Genomic DNA, 17,940 nt, shown 5'->3' on the forward strand with positions numbered 1-17,940 from the left:
GATATTTGTACACCACGTTCAAGCAGCATTATTCACAACAACCAAAATGTGGAAACAACCCAAGTGAGTATCAATGGATGAACAGATAAACAAGATATGATATATACATACAATGGAATATTATTCAGTCTTAAAAAGGAATTTTTGACACATGCTACAACATGGATGAACCTTGAGGACATTATGGTAAATGAAATCAGTCAGTCACCAGTGGACAAATATTGTATGATTCCACTTATATGAGAAACTTAAAGTACTCAAATTCACACAGACAGACAATAGAATGGTGGTTGTCAAGTGCCAGGGGCAGGAGTGGTGGGGGGTGGGGGGTGGTGGGGAGTAATGGGAAATTATTAATAGCTAGAGAGTTTCAGTTTGGGAAAATGGAAAAGTTCTAAAGATGAATGGTGGTAATGGTTGCTCAACAATATAAACATACTAATGCCACTACACTATACACTTAAAATAGTTATGTTATGTATATGGTCCATCTGAAAGCGCTTTGAAAAAATAAACAGGACTGGCTTGATGCATTTTAAAGTGTGAGGACTACTTATGCTGTTCAGCAAAGCATAAATCATGGGACACCAAGTAGGGGCTCCAAACTGATCCGCTTCTCAAAGTGGCTAGCTTCTTTTTTAAAAATTATAGCTGACATACAATATTACATTAGTTTCAGCTGTACAACATAGACATTTATATATCTTAGGGAGTGATCACAAAAAGTCTAGTGCACATCTGACAGCATAGTTATTACAATATTATTGACTATATTCCCTATGTTGTACTTTACATCCTTGTGACTAATTTTACAACTGGCAGTTTGCACTTCTTAATCCTCTTGACCTTTTTCACCCACCCGCCCCACTCCAGCAATCAAAGCATCTAGACTATTGATCACTAAGGAATCAATCCGTTCCTATTATTGCCTTCCTTGCCAAAAGCTTTGCCTTACCCTCACCCTCCACACACCCCATCCTTACAATATTAAAGCCTCGAAAATAGGGCAGAAAGGGGGGGGGGGAATGCCTAGAAAACCAACAAAAGGAAGCATCACGCCCTGATAACTCATGGTTTTACTCTTCACGCTGTTTTAGCTTCCAATAGCTATCCACGCACCGCTGCTGTTTTATCGATAAGATTCTAATCGCGGATAAACACGGGACTGGATTGGTTTGATTTCTTAGCTTCTGAGGCTCTACGTCTAAACAACGAACACCGAATGTGTTCTTACACAGGAAAGCGCGGTTGGTTGTCTCACAACCCGTTTTCGGTTCCCAGAACACAAAAGGCAAAGCGCTGCAAAGCGCTGCTCTCCCCTGCGTGTCTGTCTGTCTGTCTGTCTCTCTCTCTCTCTCATCCCCCCCACCTCCTGTCACCCATCTTGTCCACCTCTTTTCTTCACCCTCTTTCGCTCTTTCCAGTGATGAGCTCGCACAACCACAAGTCCAACACAAACCAAGCACTTCTCTTTAGAAAAATTCTTGCCAAAAGAGGCAGGAATCGGCGAGGACCCGGACCCTCCTCTGCTTCCCTCGCGCCCGGGAAAGGGCGCCCCACCAGCAGTCGGACTGCGGGCACCCAGGCTCCTGGTCGAGCCTGGATGGTGGCGGGCGCCCGCTCCCCCCGGGGACAGCTCCCCGCGGGGACAGCTCCCCCACTGTTCCTGCAGGAGCGAGCGGAGTTGGATCAGGTGACCAAGCGGGCTGCTCCGGGCCGCGGGGCTGGCCTCGGGGTAAAGGAGGGCCCGCCCCGGCCGCGGCCCCGCCCCGCGCCGCTCCGCCCCGCTCCTGCCGGGACCGCCTGTGCGCCCAGCTGCTGCGCTCGCTGACACTCGCCGCTCGCCTCCGCCGCTCGCCCGGCTCCCTTACACTCGCGCCCAGTCCGCGCGCCGCAGCCATGTGTCCCCGAGTCCCACGGGCGCCCGCGCTGCGGCTCCTCGCGCTGGGCGCGCTGCTCTGGCCCGCGGCCGGCGCCTGGGAGCTCACCATCCTGCACACCAACGACGTGCACAGCCGGCTGGAGCAGACCAGCGAGGACTCGAGCAAGTGCGTGGATGCCAGCCGCTGCGTGGGCGGCGTGGCCCGGCTCTACACCAAGGTGCAACAGATCCGCAGCTCCGAGCCCCACGTGCTGCTGCTCGACGCCGGCGACCAGTACCAGGGCACTATCTGGTTCACAGTGTACAAGGGCGCTGAGGTAGCGCACTTTATGAACGCCCTGCGCTACGATGCCATGGTAAGTCGGCATCCGGGCCCGGGAGGCTCGCGAGCACGGGCAGAAGAGTTAGGACTGAGAGAGAAGTCGGGGTGGAGGAGCAGCCCATAGCATGGCAAAGCGGGGCAAGCCTAGGACCGGGAGCGATTTGGGGAGAAAGCAAAACTCTCTTTGGCCAAAGTGCCATGTGGGTGCAGACACAGAAATCTCTTGGATGATGTGTCTTAAACGTACTGATGTTGTTGGGCCCCCACTATGAAATGGAATGTTTAAAAGAGCGGAACCCAGTCATGCCTATGAGGGGGTTGCGTTGGGGTGCGTGGGAGCATTGGCAACCCTCCAGTGCTAGGGACCCAAGTGGACCCCTGTCACGCGTCCTTCTCATTTACTCTCATTCAATGGAAGAATATCTCAATTTTGTTGGAAGGAAAACTCAGGGTCAAAGGCTGAGTACATTATCCAGATTACCAGCTCCAAAAGAGGGAGACATGGTAAGTGTGCATTCCAGATCCCTTTGACCCTAGAAATTGACCTTGATTAAGCTCACAGGCTTGAGTTGGATTCCCAGGTTAGCTACCTTATATGTGCAAATTATTTACTCTCTCTGTGCCTCAGTTCCAGCCTCTATTAAAAGGGAATAATAATTGTATCTACCTCAGAGGGTTGCCTGGCATGTAGTACAACCTCTATAAATGTTAGTTTCTACTATTACCAGATGTGCAGTTTAAAAAGAAAGAAAAGAAAGAAAGAAAGAAAGAAAGAAGAAAAAGAAAAAAGAAAAGAAAAGAAAGAAACTTCCAGAGAAGACCAAAATGCCGAAACACTGGTGTTTCAAAGGATTTCAATAAAAGCAGTTTGGCAGCTGAGATTTAGGAAGAATCCAACTTAAAAGACCAGGGACCCTTAAAACACGAGCGAGAGCTTAAGTTCAAGCTCCCCAATGCTCTGTTAAAGGCAATGCCTTATTTGTTGGACTAAATTTTAGGAAAGGAGCAGAGAGGGCTTATACAATAATAAGTATAACCAAAACATATATATGGTTTTTGGGGAGTTTTTTGTTTGTTTTAATCAAACCACCACCCAATTTTAACCCTGTGAAAATCCTGGAGTAAGGCGATTCTGTAGAGAAACCGGGGACAAGAAATCTTAGGAGCTTTAGAAGAGAAAGAACAGAGCAAGGATACAGGGAAATCTGTGAAGTCCATGCATATGGAAGGGGAGGAGAGGTGTGGTCCAGGCTGGGATACAGAGAGCTAGCAATGCACTTTGTATGAGAAGAGCACAGAGGTCAGCAAAGCACAATGCTTTATTTTTACCTCTGGAAGCTTAAAGAAAAGAGGACAGGAAAAGATGATAAGAAGGTAGAGTAGTTTAGTTTCTTTTTCCCCAACAAGAAAACTGAGAAGGAAAGGGAGCTCTTCTCCATTATAATTGTTGGTTTTAAGGATATCAGGACCTCTCAAAGCAGCAGCAATTCAGAGGGAACCCTGAGTCCCAGAGTTTATCTCCAGGGCTCACCAGCCTTGGAGTCTACAGAAAAAAAACATGGGTCTCAAGAACTCTGTGTGGCCTCTTAGTGCTGGTATCTCCGCAGCTTGATCTGTCTGATGCTTTGCACACAGTAATGGCAGAATAAATATTTATTGAATTGAATTGTCACTAGCCTATGTCTCATTTCCTCCACAGAAGGGTAGACTAAACCTTACATGAATTTGTTTTGATTTCACATATAAACCATTTTATACACTTTTCTTTTTGCAACACCCTTTTCTCCACAGTGTGTAAAACCCTTTTTGGTGTTAAAAAAAAAAAAGTGAATTCCTAGTTTTCTCTAATAATAATGTTTCCTCTTTAAGTCAAATCGAGCTTGTGGTGTTAATCATCTTATCAAGTATTAATGACAGGACTCTGGGTGAGGCTGGGACAATCCGCTGCAAGTTACAGCACATCACCACTGGAAATGTTTAGAATACTCTTTGTTGGATGGAATTATTTTCTTTTAAATTTTTTTTTCAGTAATTGGAGTGGGGCTCGAAGAAAAATAGGCTACTTATATAGTGAAAAAGGAGAGAGCTGCAATGGTACGACTGGTTGATAGCCACATTCCTAATAACACAGAACTTAACTCTGAGCAGTTCTGGAGTTCGACAAACATGATTTGACCTGCATAAAATATTAGTTTTTGTAATGCTTTAGCTGTGCCATATTCTTGTTTCACAGAGATTTTTCACTGTCATTTTGTTTATATTATACTGCTCTCTGGGAATTAATTAATGTTCTGCTATAAAGATTCCCCCACCCCACCCACCCGCACACCATATCTTGAATCTTAGGAAGCCAGAGTTTCAGATCAGGGTTGAAACAGTGTGGAGGGGCATCTCCAGTTCTCTAGTTAGAGGAGCCAAGTCTGAGGACTCGAGGGTGTGGAAGGGAAAAAAAAAAAAGGAAGTTACTAGAATCTATCTTAACCCCTACAAGTTCCCTCCAGCAAGAGCCTCCAAGGAGGTATAGACTTTCTAGACCTGCCATATCCCAGCGATTGCTGCCGGAGCAGTTCTGATGATTCTGGAGGCCCCAGGGTAAGCCTGGTGAACCCCTGAACCCACTGATAGCTAGAAAACTCCAGAGGAAGGATGTCAGAAGCCTTTGGTTGGTATTGCTGTCTGAGAGAAAGGACTAGTGTCCCCCGAGGCAGCCGGAAGACAGCACAGTTGCACTCACAGCGTGAGTGTGGCCAGGTCACTTTCTCTGACTTCATATTCCCTAACTATAAGAGAAGAGGGATAACCCCCGCCTGTGTGTCGGATTTTTGTGAATAATACATGTGATAATAAATGTAAAACTCCCCAGTACCCTGCTGGCTTATAGTAAGTGCTCAGTAGATGTTAGTTCCATGCGCCTTCACTGCCCCCCCTTCTCGTCCCCCACCAGAAAGGAAAGAGAAGAAAGAGAATCAGTTTATCTGATTCTGACAGCCTGGCAAGATCTGCCATTTTCCTCCACCCCCTCCACCATTTTTTTCTAAGTCCCATTGTCTAAACCCTGTTTAATGTTTGCTCATTGAGCAGACTTATGAAATCTCTGCAAAGCACAAAACCAAAGGGATTTATCTCTATAGGTGACATTCTTGCTGTCGAGATGGGTAGGCTGTGAGGATGATAGCTTTGGTAGTGAAGGATAGCCACCTCTCTAGCTGGTCCTGCTTCTGAGGCCCTGGCTCCTGAGCCCACTTTCTGTCCAAAAGACTGCAACCTTAGCCTAAACAAATTGCTCTGAGATGCCTGAACTAATAACAGCTGAAGTGGGGACCAGGACGCCTGTGTTTAACTCACACAGGAGATCAACCAGTAGTCAGGTCCACACCTCCCACATAGGCAACGTTCTAATATGTTGATATTTTGTTTCTGTTAGTACTTGCAGAACCTTTATTATTTAAATCATGTAACTCATCCTATTACTCAGCTCATTCTGTTTCCTACTTTTGTCCTACGCTGGTTGTCTGTAGGATTGTCCCTGTCACTCTGTGTGTATCATGTATGTATGGACACTGCATCATGCTCCTCGGAGATCTCCACAGATTTTACCATCTGGTCCCCCAGTGATGGTCCACTTGGAGATCACACAAATTATGATGCAATTTCACAAATATGCTGCTCCGAATAGCTTCTTGCAGGTCCCACCTGTGGGGATTTCTTTGGGATCCATACCCAAGGGCAGAATTACAGGTCACAGGCATTTGTATACATACTTTGAAAAAGGACTGCCAGATTGATTCCTGAGTGACTGGAGCCTTCTACTTCCCCCACCCACCTCCACGTAGATGTGAATCCCCATATCCTTACCCATACCTTGTACACAGCTTTCCAGTAGGTGTAAAATGACATCATTGTTTGATCTTGTATTTTTCTAATCAAGAGTGAGTTCGACATGTTTCGACTTTTTGGGTTTCCACATACCTAATTTCGTGTTTACATCCTTTGCTCCTTTTTAAAAATTGGGTTTGCTCTATTCTTGATTTTCAGAAGTTCTAGGTATTGATCTGTGATCAATTTTAAACATTAAAAATGTCTTCTGATTATGTCCTTTAACTTTTGTCTATAGTATCTTTTGGTGAACATAAATCCAATAATTTGGTACAGTCAAGTTGATCTTTTCTTGCCTCGTGGTTTGTGTTTTTGAAAGTTTGCATGAGTTTGTTCATTTGATGCTTCTTATTCTCAGCAGAAATTCAGAGATCAAATTATAGATTACTATTTCTCTGCCTTTTGAGAGGTAATCTATCATCTAGGGCTGCAGCATCATTACCACTCTGAGTCAGTGGTTCCTCATCTATAAAATAAAAGGCTTGAACCAGCTCATCTCTGAGGTTCCTCACATCTCTAAACAAAATGACGTCCTAAGAAATGATTTGAGGGCAGAAGAAATGTGAGAAGTGGGGCAAAGGTGCAGAGGCAGGAATCTGCAAGTTGGACCAGCCTGAACCTTTGAGAGTTGCAGGAACCATGGGAGATGTGTCCGGCTTACAGGCCCCTTGAAAAGTTTGGGCTCTCCCTGTTATCATGGTAGCCACTGGAGATTTCTGATTAAAGGGTGACTCTGGTATAATATAAAATATTCAGTCTTCGTCCCCAGTTCCTAAGAGTATCTTTTATTTGCTAATAAGATGACTGATGGCCGAGGACCCCTAGATAGACCAGAAAGACCAAGCCATGACTAGAGGGTTGGAACTTCCAGACTCCCCTCAACTTCCTGCGAGGGGAAAAGAGCCAGAGGTTGAGTTGGTTATCCTTGGCAATGACTTGAGATCAACTGTGCCTGTGTAATGAAACCTCCATTAAACACCCTAAGTGATGAGATTCAGAGAGCTGCTGGGTTACCGAATACATTGAAGTGCTGGGAGGGTGGCATGCTCAGGGAGGGCATGGAAACTCCACAGTCCGCCCTTACCTCCTTCATACCTTGCCCTATGCATGTCTTCCGTTTGGCTGTTCCTGAATTGTATCCTTTATAATACACCAGTTGTAGTAACTAAAGCACTCTCCTGAGTTCTGTGAGTCATTCTAGCAGATTATAAAACCTGTGGAGTTTTGATAGCTGGTTGGTCAGGAGTACAGGTGACCTCGGACTCGTAACTGGCATCTGAAGTGAGGACAGTCTAGTGGCACTAAGCCCTTACCTTGTGGGATCTGATGCTCATTCGAAATAGATAGTGTCACAATGGAATTGGACAGCTAGTTGGCGTCTGCATGGAATTGGAAAATTGGTTGATATGAGAAAAAAACCCTAAGCAACATAGGGGACTCTGTTTTGGAAGATGAGCAGAAATGGATGGGAAGGGGAAACACCACAGAAGAGTCCGGGAGAAGAGGCAGGGCAGCAGTGTGGATGTGAGATGCTAAGGGCTGAACTGTGGTGATGAGAAAAGAAACGCTGAATCCAAAAGAACCAGTTTCAGGCAGGCAGTGTGGCCTAGGGCTAAGAAGATGAACTCTCAGGTGACTCTGGATTCAAGTTCCCTCTCTTCCACTTAAAATCTGTGGACTGTGAGCAGGTCATTTAATCTCACAAAGCCTCCAGTCCCACACGTGTAAGGTGGGTGTGATGGTAGCCTTCATCCAATAGGTTGTTGTGGGGTGTAAAGGAGATGATAATGATGCATGTCAAGTGCTTAGCACAGTGCCGGCTCACAGTAAGGGATAGCAGTGCCGGCCATGCTCACCTTCTCTTGGCAAGAGTGGTTCCGGAAAGGAAGGAATCAAGATATGACTAACAAGGTTCAAGCTGGGGCACCAAAAAGAGTCAGTAGGCTTTGTCACCACTATACAGGAAGGTGGGTTCTTCTACATAAGCATACCTCTGACAGAAACATGCTATTTGCACATAGAAGCTCAGTCTAAAGACTTATCTAGGGCTTACTGGCCATGATTGGACCCTATGCAGCTGTGGCAGTGGAAGGAGATTTGGACAGGACGTCAGGACACCCAGGTTTTATTGGACAGGATGTCAGGACACCCAGGTTTTATGGCTTATCTCTTCCAACTCATTAGCTATGTAAGTTTGGACAGCAGATTCCTTGTCTGTAAGATGCGGGAATTGGAAAAAGCGGTTGGTTCCATGTCATTTCTCAGCACCTCAGCCGCTGTCCAGCTTTCTGTCTTGCTTCCAATCTGCCAACATAACTTGGTTTTCCCTGGGACTTAATTTTGCACACAAGTCTAAGCTGGCTTGACAACTCTCTTATTGCTTCCTCACAATTACTTTCATGGTAGCTATTTCATTGTGGAGAGATGGCTCGGGTCTTCTCCCGGGTACCTCCAGGTGGCCACTGTTTCCAGATAAAGAGGGTCCCAGGACTTGGGGTGGAGTGTCACTCTATTAGTAAGAGAAAATGATGGCTTAAGGAATGGCAGGATGATGAGCTCAATTTCAAGACTGTTGATTTTAAGGCTCATGAATTCAGTCAGTCTGCAAATATTCACTAAGCACCGGCATGTGCCAGGCTCAGTGCTAAGTGCTAAGGACAGTGAACAAGACCTGCTATGGTAAAACTTAACTGTTAAGTAGATGGAAGGAGCAGTGACCCTTTGAGCCCTTCTTAACGATGTAATGAGGCCGGGTAAGACCTATGAAGGAGGGGAGATAAGCCAAGCCAAGCAAAAATGACTGAAACTCAATATTTCTGCAGGGGATTGTAGAGCTAAAGATCTGGTCTGCAGAAGATGCGACATCAGGCCCTCGTAGGTACCACGTGTGCCCAGTTTGATAGCGGGCAGGTTTCCGCACCTCCCCAGAAGACCAATCCCTAAGCAAAGAGAAGTCCCCTTATATTTAAGCACTTACAAAGAAACATGATATTCTCATATCAGGGAAACTCTCAGAATGACTTTATCTTCCATAACAAAGCTGGGTTCAAGGAAGACAGAGTTTGGGTGGCCTGAAAGAGCTATTCTGACGGCAGTGGTAACTTTTATTTTTTTAATTTTTTTTTTTTAATTTTGATTTATTTTTTTAATGGCGACACAAGTTAACTAACGGGCAGTGGTATTTTTTAAAAGGCAGAGAAGGTTTGTTGTTATGTCTAGAGCTCAGACCTCAGGAATTGCGAGTGTCTGGGGCTTGTGGGTCCCCAGGCCTCAGCGATGTGATCTTGTGGCCGTGGTCGCAGCCCTTCTGCTTCCTCTGTTCCGTTCTGAGTTCCACGCCAGCGCTGGGCTGGCTGCGACTGACCTCAGGCGTGAAAAGGAGACAGAAAAGGTGGTTTCTTAGCTCTTCTTGTCCTCATTCTGTCATCTTCGCTTAACTGAAAATTGGAGAGAGCCAAGTAGATCACACACCGAATTGGCAGCTTTCCATCCTTCACTCACAAGTACATCTGGATGCTGCGCAAATTCCTTTGTGTGTGTTTCCTTCAACGCCATCACTGGAACTTGAAAATTCTCTTAACACTTCTTTTTTCCCTTGAGTGATTACTGCTGTATATAATCCACGCATTGGCTGGAGCCCTCTAGCCTCTCAGAGATGTAGTGAAACCTGCCGGATCCCAATTAGTCAATTAGTTGAGCAGGTAATTGTAATGTAACATGGACGCATATATTTTGCATGATGGAGAGTTAGTAAAATTTTCCATCTGATGTGGAAAATATGAAATGCTGCCTGTTCAGTACCTGTTCGTTTATTAGTTCCACAAACACTGAAGTGCACATGAGCTGGGTTGAGCCCCGGGATCTTTTCTGTCATTCAACCAGACGCCGCATTTGCTTGCCAGGGCTGACACGCCCTGGCCCAGGACTGGAGGATGGAGCACACCCCACACCAGAAGCGGCCCCCAATGCCAGAAATGCATCGACCAAACCACACGTAACTTATAATCTTCCCCTCCTAAGGTCACTGTCACCTCTCCCTGAACACCTAGCAGCTGAGCCCTAACCCTTAGGTAATGGGGTGGACTACAATCTCCAGTCTTTAATGGGGTGAGCTAGTGTGTAAATGACTAACCAGATTCAAGTGCTAGAAATTTCTGACAAATGCCTTTTTGACGTAATTGCAGTTGGGGTCTGTGGATTGAAACATTCTTTCCTTCTGCATCATGCATGCTGTGCTGCTCTTGAATCAATTCTTCTTTCCTTTGTTTTTCTTCTAATGTCATGTTTAAGCCTCTTATCATCACTTGGAACATTTCTGACTGCCTCAACCCTCGTGTTTTTATTCCCTCATTTGTTTATACAGTTGATATTGTTTCCCTGTGAGTTTCCCCTGACTGGCACCAAGGAGTGACGTTCACACCCTGAGCTCTTCGGTCCTTAATGGGCAGGGTGTGCCCGCGTCTTTGCTGGGCCATCTCATGAGCCCCTCCCTGTGGTTCCCATGGGTCTTATGTACACATGGATGCATGGATGGATTTGCTGTGTGTGCTCTCTCCCTTTGGGTCCCATCGGTTTCCTGAGGACAGGAACTGTGGCCTGGTTACTGGGCACTCTGTTACCCTGTAAGAATCTAGTGTTGAATGATCCCCATGCCCTCCAAGTATTTGCATCAGCGTCAGTTTGGCAGAGCAGTTAAGTCCCTGGATACTGAAACCTCACCACCCATGTTCACTACTGTGCTCTGCCACCTGCTAGTTGTGGGAGCTCTGTGCCTCAGTTTCCCCATTGACAAAAAGAACAAATAATAGCACCTGCCTCATTGTAGTGTGAGGATTAAGTGAGTTAATATGTCAATAGGGCCTGGCCATGAAGCATGAAAATTTTAACCACTAATATTTCCTTGTGTTGTTTTTTGTCTTTTAGAAAGAAAAACTCTTCTTTCTTGAAATTCCTTTATGTCAAATTCCTGGTAATTTTTACAGTCCTCTTTGAACAAAGCTGAGGCTACGAAATGCCCCATTTCTAATTCAGATACAAGTGTCCTTTGATAGACCCAGTAATTGGTCTCCTTGGCAAATTTCCAATAGAAAGAGACTTTTCAAAAAGTCCCATTTTCTCCCTCACTGCCATCATGAAAGCTAAATAATGTTCACATGAGCACACACAAGACACACAGAACAGTCAGCAGATTTTTAAACTATACCTACTGCATTAACAAACAAGTGCCAATAAGATATTAGTAGAAATATAAATAAAAATACGGGAAATGAAAAGAAGAGAACCAGGCCAGTTGTCCTGAGCGGGGCTGCCAGAGGGTCGTGCCGTGATTTGTGATGCAGTTGGCCAAGCTTTTCACCTGCTTCCAAGCAACTTGGTTTCTCTCATTTTACAACCGAGGTACTACTTAACTACTTTACCAGGTTCCTTTTTGTATCCTGCCTTCTTTCGAGAAGTTTTAATTGCTCACATAACCAAATGGTAGAGTAAAATGGAGATGATTTAAAAGGAGCAGGAGGAGTGGATAGTTTTACTATCCATTCAGTAAACATCTGCTGGGCTTTGGTGTCTGAGGATACAGGGCAAGGGACACTTCTACTGTCTCTAGGAGAAAGACATGAGGACAGACAGCTGTGGCAAAGATAAGTGCTGCCAGACATGTGTGCAAGGTATGACATGACGGACGCACAGAGATGGGCGTGCATCTACAGTGGGGCTTTCACGGAGGGCTTCTCAAGGAAGTGCCGCTTGAGCTGCATCGGAGGCAGCTCACTACATATGGGTGGTTTGGTGATCTTGGGCCTCGGGGCACCTGAAGTTTGGCGGAAAAAGTGAGGCAACTCAGGGAGGGGCTTGTGTGATGTCCACGGAGTTAGGACTGTGGTTTTGGTGGGAGGTCGGAAGCCTTGGACAGACTTGAAACAAGAAGCAGCTGGGTTTGGGGGAAGGGCAGTCTGGTGGCCTGAGGTAAATGGGTGGGTGATGTGCATGCCCGGTGGTGGCCAGGAGATTGGCTAGAAGACTCTGGAAAGGGCTGAGTGAGAAATGATGAAGCAGAGAGGATTACTGGAGTGTGGTGAAGACCACTTGAGGGACTAGTGCAGGAGCAGAAGCAACAAGACTTCAAGGCTGTTTGGCAATGAGGGGAGGGCCCAGGGGAGAAGGGGAGAGTTGGCGGCATGTTTCACCACTTCTCTGGATGTTTCTCAATGGGGTTGGAGGCCCCTTCCCAACATCCGAGGCCACTCGCATCCTCACAAGTGCCTCATTCTCTCATGGGTTACCGTGACCGAGTGTCTTCTGCTGGTATTTCTCCTGACCAGCAGATAAGAAGGAGCAGGGCACCATGGGGAAGGCTGAGGGAGAAAGGGCAGTGACCCCTAGTTCACTCCCAGACAATTCCATCTAGTGCCTCCTGAAATAAACAGGAAAGTGGTCCAGGCCTCTGCCCCACTGGCGCCCTCCCAGGCCCACGGATTGTCAGTGTCTGTAACCCACCTGGCCTAGTTTCAAGCCAGACAAGTCTAAAATGGAGGCAGCGGGCAGGGGGGCAGGGAGGGGAGGAGGCTTTCAAACCTTGGAAAAAAAATCTAAGTTTTCAGGTAACAGTTGGAATAAAAATGTTGCTACAGGTCGAGTCACAATAACCAAGGATGCTGCATCAGGAGTTCGCCAAAGCTGGGCCACTGGGACCTCCTCACAGCTTTATTTATTTGAGAACACATTTCTCAGTTGAGAATGCAGGCTCTGTCCTCAGCAAGGCCTAACAGTTTCGCCTATGAAGCCTTTTTTCAGCTTTTGAGGCTTTGCGGCTAGCTTGCCTTTAGTGACCCAGTTTCCTACTAAAATTATCACTCTGTGGCTGCTGTGCCATTCATGAGAGGCTCTCAAAACAGAACTCTTCACTGGGTTGGTACCGGAGGCCAGAGAGACTGTGTCTCGTAGCCTTTTTTCCCATTGCAGCACTCAGACATGATGGCACAGACACAGAATTCCCGGTTACATGGAAGAGGCTGTGGCGGCAACTGGCCAAGGGCTGGGGACCAGTAACTCCAGCCTTGCGGATGTTAATTCTCTTGACTCTTTTGTTCCTCCCCCTCACCAATTGTTTATTTACTTGTTCATTCATTCAGTAAGGCACATTTTAAATGAATTTGGGGGGCTAAATAATGCAATCAGTTGTAACTGGAGAAATCAGAAAGTGAAAGATTTCTCCTTAAAAGCAAAATATTCCAAAATAATGAGAGGCCTTCATGGAAGGCCATCGGATGGCCACTGACTTCCATGTCTTCTCTTACAGTCCATGAGTAAATACTGGTGTCAAGACTCAGGCATGAGCCACCCATTCTCATACTAAGTCCTTACCATACCCTGAGGAGTACCCTCACTATTTCTTCTGTTCACCCATTTACTTGATACCAAAGCAGCATTCGTTTATGAGTGAAAGCAGGAAATGAATTTAATGGCAGCTCCTCCTAGGAAGAGCTTTGAGAATGAAGGAACATAGAAGTTGGCATGTAGCCGCCGAGGACAGTGTGCTTAGGCAGCAGACTTTCTCTGTGACTACTGAATTCAGTTGCAGATCTCATCCACACTATTCATGGAACAAATACGGTGAAGAGAGAACAGTCAGAATTCTTTCCTCTTTATTCGAAAGTATTGTTTCCAGCATTTGTTACTCACCGAGGACACGTTTTGCTGTTTTAAGTCAAAGAGATGCCACACATAATTATTATCATAGTGCGAGCATGAAAACCAATTCCATCTCAAGTATCAGTCTCTCATTGATTGACAGTAACTCCTTGCAGGGCCAAAATAAGCAGGATTCTGAGGCTCAGTCCAAACTCACTGGGGAAAGACTGACTCGATCAGTTCATGAGCACCTGCCATAGGCATTATATATCTATGATTGTGGTGTTGATAACAAAGGTGCAGAGAGTGGCATTATGACATCATGCATTTGTTTGCACTTCAACTAGGGTGGATATTAGGTACCTTTCATTTAACTTGGTATCCAAGAGATGATAATCAAATGTTAGGTTAAATTCTTTTTAGCACATAGTACATTAGAAATAAATGATTAGAGAAATGATCGCCTCATAAAAATCTGAAAATTTGTCTAAGTAAGGAAATTGCTGATCCCTAAAGGGAAGGTAGAATTTGACCTGTGCTCAGAAGTCATGAGAATTTCAAACCAAAGTTTAGACACAAGCTTTTTCTCACTTCTAATGCCAGGGTATTTTTAATAATCAAAATAAGAAACTTGGAGTCAGAAGTCTTAGAATATTCTTATTCTTCTTTTGCCAAGTTGTATGACCTTGGGAGCCTTTTAGGCCTTATCCTTAGTCACCAGAGTTTCTCCAAAGCCACTGGACTTTAACAAGCTACCCACATCAAATGTAAACATTAACAAGTACCTGCGAGAGGTGTTAAAACATCAGACTGCTTCTCAGAGTTCACTTCATGACAACATCAGGCTTTTGAGTCACAGAAGAAGGGAATCTCTTGTCCTTATATTTTCATTTGTTTCTTGTTTTAAACAGCAGGGAACACTTTTTGGTGTTTCAATCATCAGAAATACTGGGCTGGACTAGATGGAGAATGTGGAAAATTGTTTTCATATACAATCATCAGGTTTGGGGGGTTTTTCATAGTATTTTAGGCTTTTCCTGCACAAAGAAAGCAGTGAGGGTGAGGAGCTGGGGCTAGACTAGCTACTCACATTATATTTCTATGTGTCTGGTGTTGGAGGTATTGAAGAAGGTCATTTTATTAGGCTCAGCTTTCTTAAATTACAGAAGAGTTCATTGGCATCGGCCATGGACAGGAAAATGTAGGGCAGTGAAATTTAGTGTTTGTAGTAAAAATATGCAGTGTCATCATAGGACTGAAATTAGTGAACAAATAAGGTTAATGAATGAATGAACCCAATAGTAGAAATGACATGTTTGGGAACCCTCCCATCTCCCACCCCCTCCCCACCCCCACAAAAAGAAGAAAGAGAGAGTAGAGAGCATAAGAATATGATTTAAGGTCAAGGAAATCACTTGCTCGATGTGAGGATTACTTCAATAAGTGGCAAGTAACAGTTTAGCTCAGATCAGGATTCGTTGTTAAAGGCACAAGAGAAGCTGTGGGCAGAAAAATTGTGGGCAAGAAAATTGACAAGCCCACACAAAGGAAAGTGGATGGGAATTTTCAGAGACCACAAAAAGCAGAGTAGTACTGCAGTATGAATTTTTAAATTCTCATATGTTTATGGTACAAATGCTCTATAACAGCAGTCCCCAACATTTTTGGCACCAGGGACCGGTGTTCCTATGAGAATCTAATGCCTGATAATCTGAGGTGGGGCTGAGGCAGTGATGCTAGCACTGGGGAACAGCCGCAAATACAGATGAAGCTTTGATGGCTCACCTGCCACTCACCTCCTGCTGTGCAGTCCTGGTCCTGACAGGCCACAGACCAGTACCCGCCCACCACCCAGGGGTTGGAGACCCCTGCTCTATAAGATATAAAGGAACATGGAATGTGATCTGCTCTATTATGTTCTTTCTTTTGCTGCTTTACGTTCTCTCAAGCAGACTCTTCCTGAAGTATTCTCACGTTAATAATGAAAATCTTTAAAATGAATAAATATTTAACACATTTCTTGAATGCCTGCTGTATCCCAGCAGTGTGGTGGGAGCGTGGTATGCTCAGTGAGTGGCACGATCCTCCTTTTGAAGAGCTTAGGAATAAGGAAGTTGTACTAAGTGCCATCGAAGAGGAACAGGTAGGAGAAGGTCACAGAGGGGAAATGAAAATATGAGTTTCTAAAGAAAATTTACGAAGGAATTTTTCTGCATGAATTTTGGTAGGAAAAGTTAGCTGTGTATAGAAGAAGGAAATTTCGTTAGAGACTCTTCTGTTTAGTTATTTGTTCATTTGATGAGTCCCTGCTCTGCTCCAGGGACCCTGCCAGGCATTAGGGAGGCTCACTGGGCAGGCGCAGGGGCTGCCAGGGCTGCACAGAGGTGGTCATCAGAGCAGAGGAAAAACATTAACTCAGGGAACGCAGTGAAGGGTTCTTGGGAAGTCTCCGTTCTAGAAGGGTCATCAGACTTCAGGAGCTAAAGCCAGAGTTGCATAAGGTAGTAAAGGCATGGCATGAAAAAGGGATTATTCTGTTCTACCTATCTACTTATCAATTGATCAGTCATCATTTAGCTGCCATATACAAAGGGACAGAGATAAGCGAGAGCATGGAAAACTGCAAGTAGTTGGGATTCAATTTTGAGTACTCGTTGTATACTAGGCCTTATGCAAAGCCCTTTGCATCCAAGCATCGAGGTCAGGAAGGTCAGAGTCAAACAAAAGTGGTTCTAGTCCCAGCTCCATCACTTACTAATTCTGTGACTTTGAACAATTCATTTAGTGTCTCCAGATCTCAGTTTTTCTCATCTGTAAAATGAAGGTAGTTATAATTCCAGCCTCACAACACAAAACCAGGTTTTCTATATGAAATCACTTCGCGTGTTGTGGGCTTGTAGCAAGCACTCGATAAAAGCTGGCTCATTTTTTAAATTACCACTTGTGTTTTTTTCATTTACTGCCCTCCCAGAAGGAGCTGTGGTTTAGAAATGTGCCCAGAAAGCTGCTCATGAGTGATGGAGCCAGCCCTGCCTGGTGGCCTTGCACATTATGGGGTAGGTGTTAGAAATGAGGCAGTGGAGAGCCTCTGTGGGACCTTAAGGTCAAGATTGACAAGACCAGATTTGCATTTTAGAAAGATTGTTCTGGCAGCAATAAATGGGATGGTCTGACGGTAGCTGAAAGCCCAGGGAGGAAACTGTCGAGCTAGTCCAGGGAGAAAGGCCAGGAGTGCACACAGGCCGTAGCAGTGGGATGGGCAGGAACTGGGCTTTTGGTCCAAGGGGAGGGGTGCCAGTGGAAGGAGCGGGGGAGGGAGCGAGTGGGAAGGATGTGACTGCCCCAGGGTTTCTGGCTTTACTGAGCAGGTATGTGGTAGCAAGACGGAGTAAATGGAAAATAAAGCTTCAGCTATTACTGAATGCCAGAAATATAAAGCTGTTGGTAAACTGCAGGGTGGCTGGCATAGTGGATAGTCTTTTGTGAAGAACTATAGAAATAGTCATTTAAAAAAAAATCTTTACAGAAGGGAGACTTATTTTACCATAGGAATACACCAGTGATATTCTTAGAATAGAAGAGAAAAAGACAATTACCCAAGACTGGGAGAAACTTTAAGACTAGCCTAGCCTTTAAGACAGAAGCAATAGGTAAGAGGAAGAGAGAAAAATGAGTAGATTCTCGGAGATGGGGGAAAAGACAAATTCAGAAATTTGTCTGAGTTCAGTTGAGGCGATGGATAGGTGAGAATGTGAAAACGTTGTTGCTTCCTCTGTGTAAACATACACACTTCAAGACATAATGCACAGTCATTTGAGCAGCAGATACTCAAGGAGGACAGGTGTGCCAGGTAAGGAGCTACAACTCAGAGCAGGGCAAAGGTGGCAGCACTCAGTCTGGCAAGGAACCTCTGAACATGCTCTTAAAGTATGGAATGTGCTAGGAGGGAGGAGGTTGGGGACTATAAGAGAATGGGGGGCTAATTTAGATTGAGGGGTCACTAGCCAGGATTTCCAGGCTTGTTCCCAGATGACCCTCCAAAGTGAAGCCAAATTGGATGTGGTATTTAGAAAGTCTGAGACTCGCTGGTTTAAATATTAAGTTAGCGAAAGGGCCCTGGCAGCCAGAACAGATAGGTAGGTGCCTAGAGCAGCCACGCTAATTCCAGGAAGGCAGTGGAGAAAAGAGTGAAAGGCTTTCCAGGGGAGGTGGCCGGAATGTCTTGTTTTGT

At 45.3% G+C, this 17,940-nt stretch overlaps 1 protein-coding gene across 1 annotated transcript in view; it reads left to right on the top strand.

Moving 5' to 3' along the window:
• Nucleotides 1–1,831: 1,831 nt before the first annotated feature.
• The window catches only part of NT5E (5'-nucleotidase ecto), a 48,646-nt gene continuing 32,537 nt past the window's right edge, over nucleotides 1,832–17,940 (top strand). Inside the window, exon 1 of the mRNA XM_016158101.2 lies at nucleotides 1,832–2,238. Coding sequence (XP_016013587.2) covers nucleotides 1,900–2,238 — 339 coding nt within the window. The 5' untranslated portion in view covers nucleotides 1,832–1,899. The remainder of the gene's footprint in view (nucleotides 2,239–17,940) is intronic.

This window comes from Rousettus aegyptiacus, unplaced genomic scaffold, assembly GCF_014176215.1.
Source record: "Rousettus aegyptiacus isolate mRouAeg1 unplaced genomic scaffold, mRouAeg1.p scaffold_m13_p_1, whole genome shotgun sequence".
NCBI classification, from domain to species: domain Eukaryota; kingdom Metazoa; phylum Chordata; class Mammalia; order Chiroptera; family Pteropodidae; genus Rousettus; species Rousettus aegyptiacus.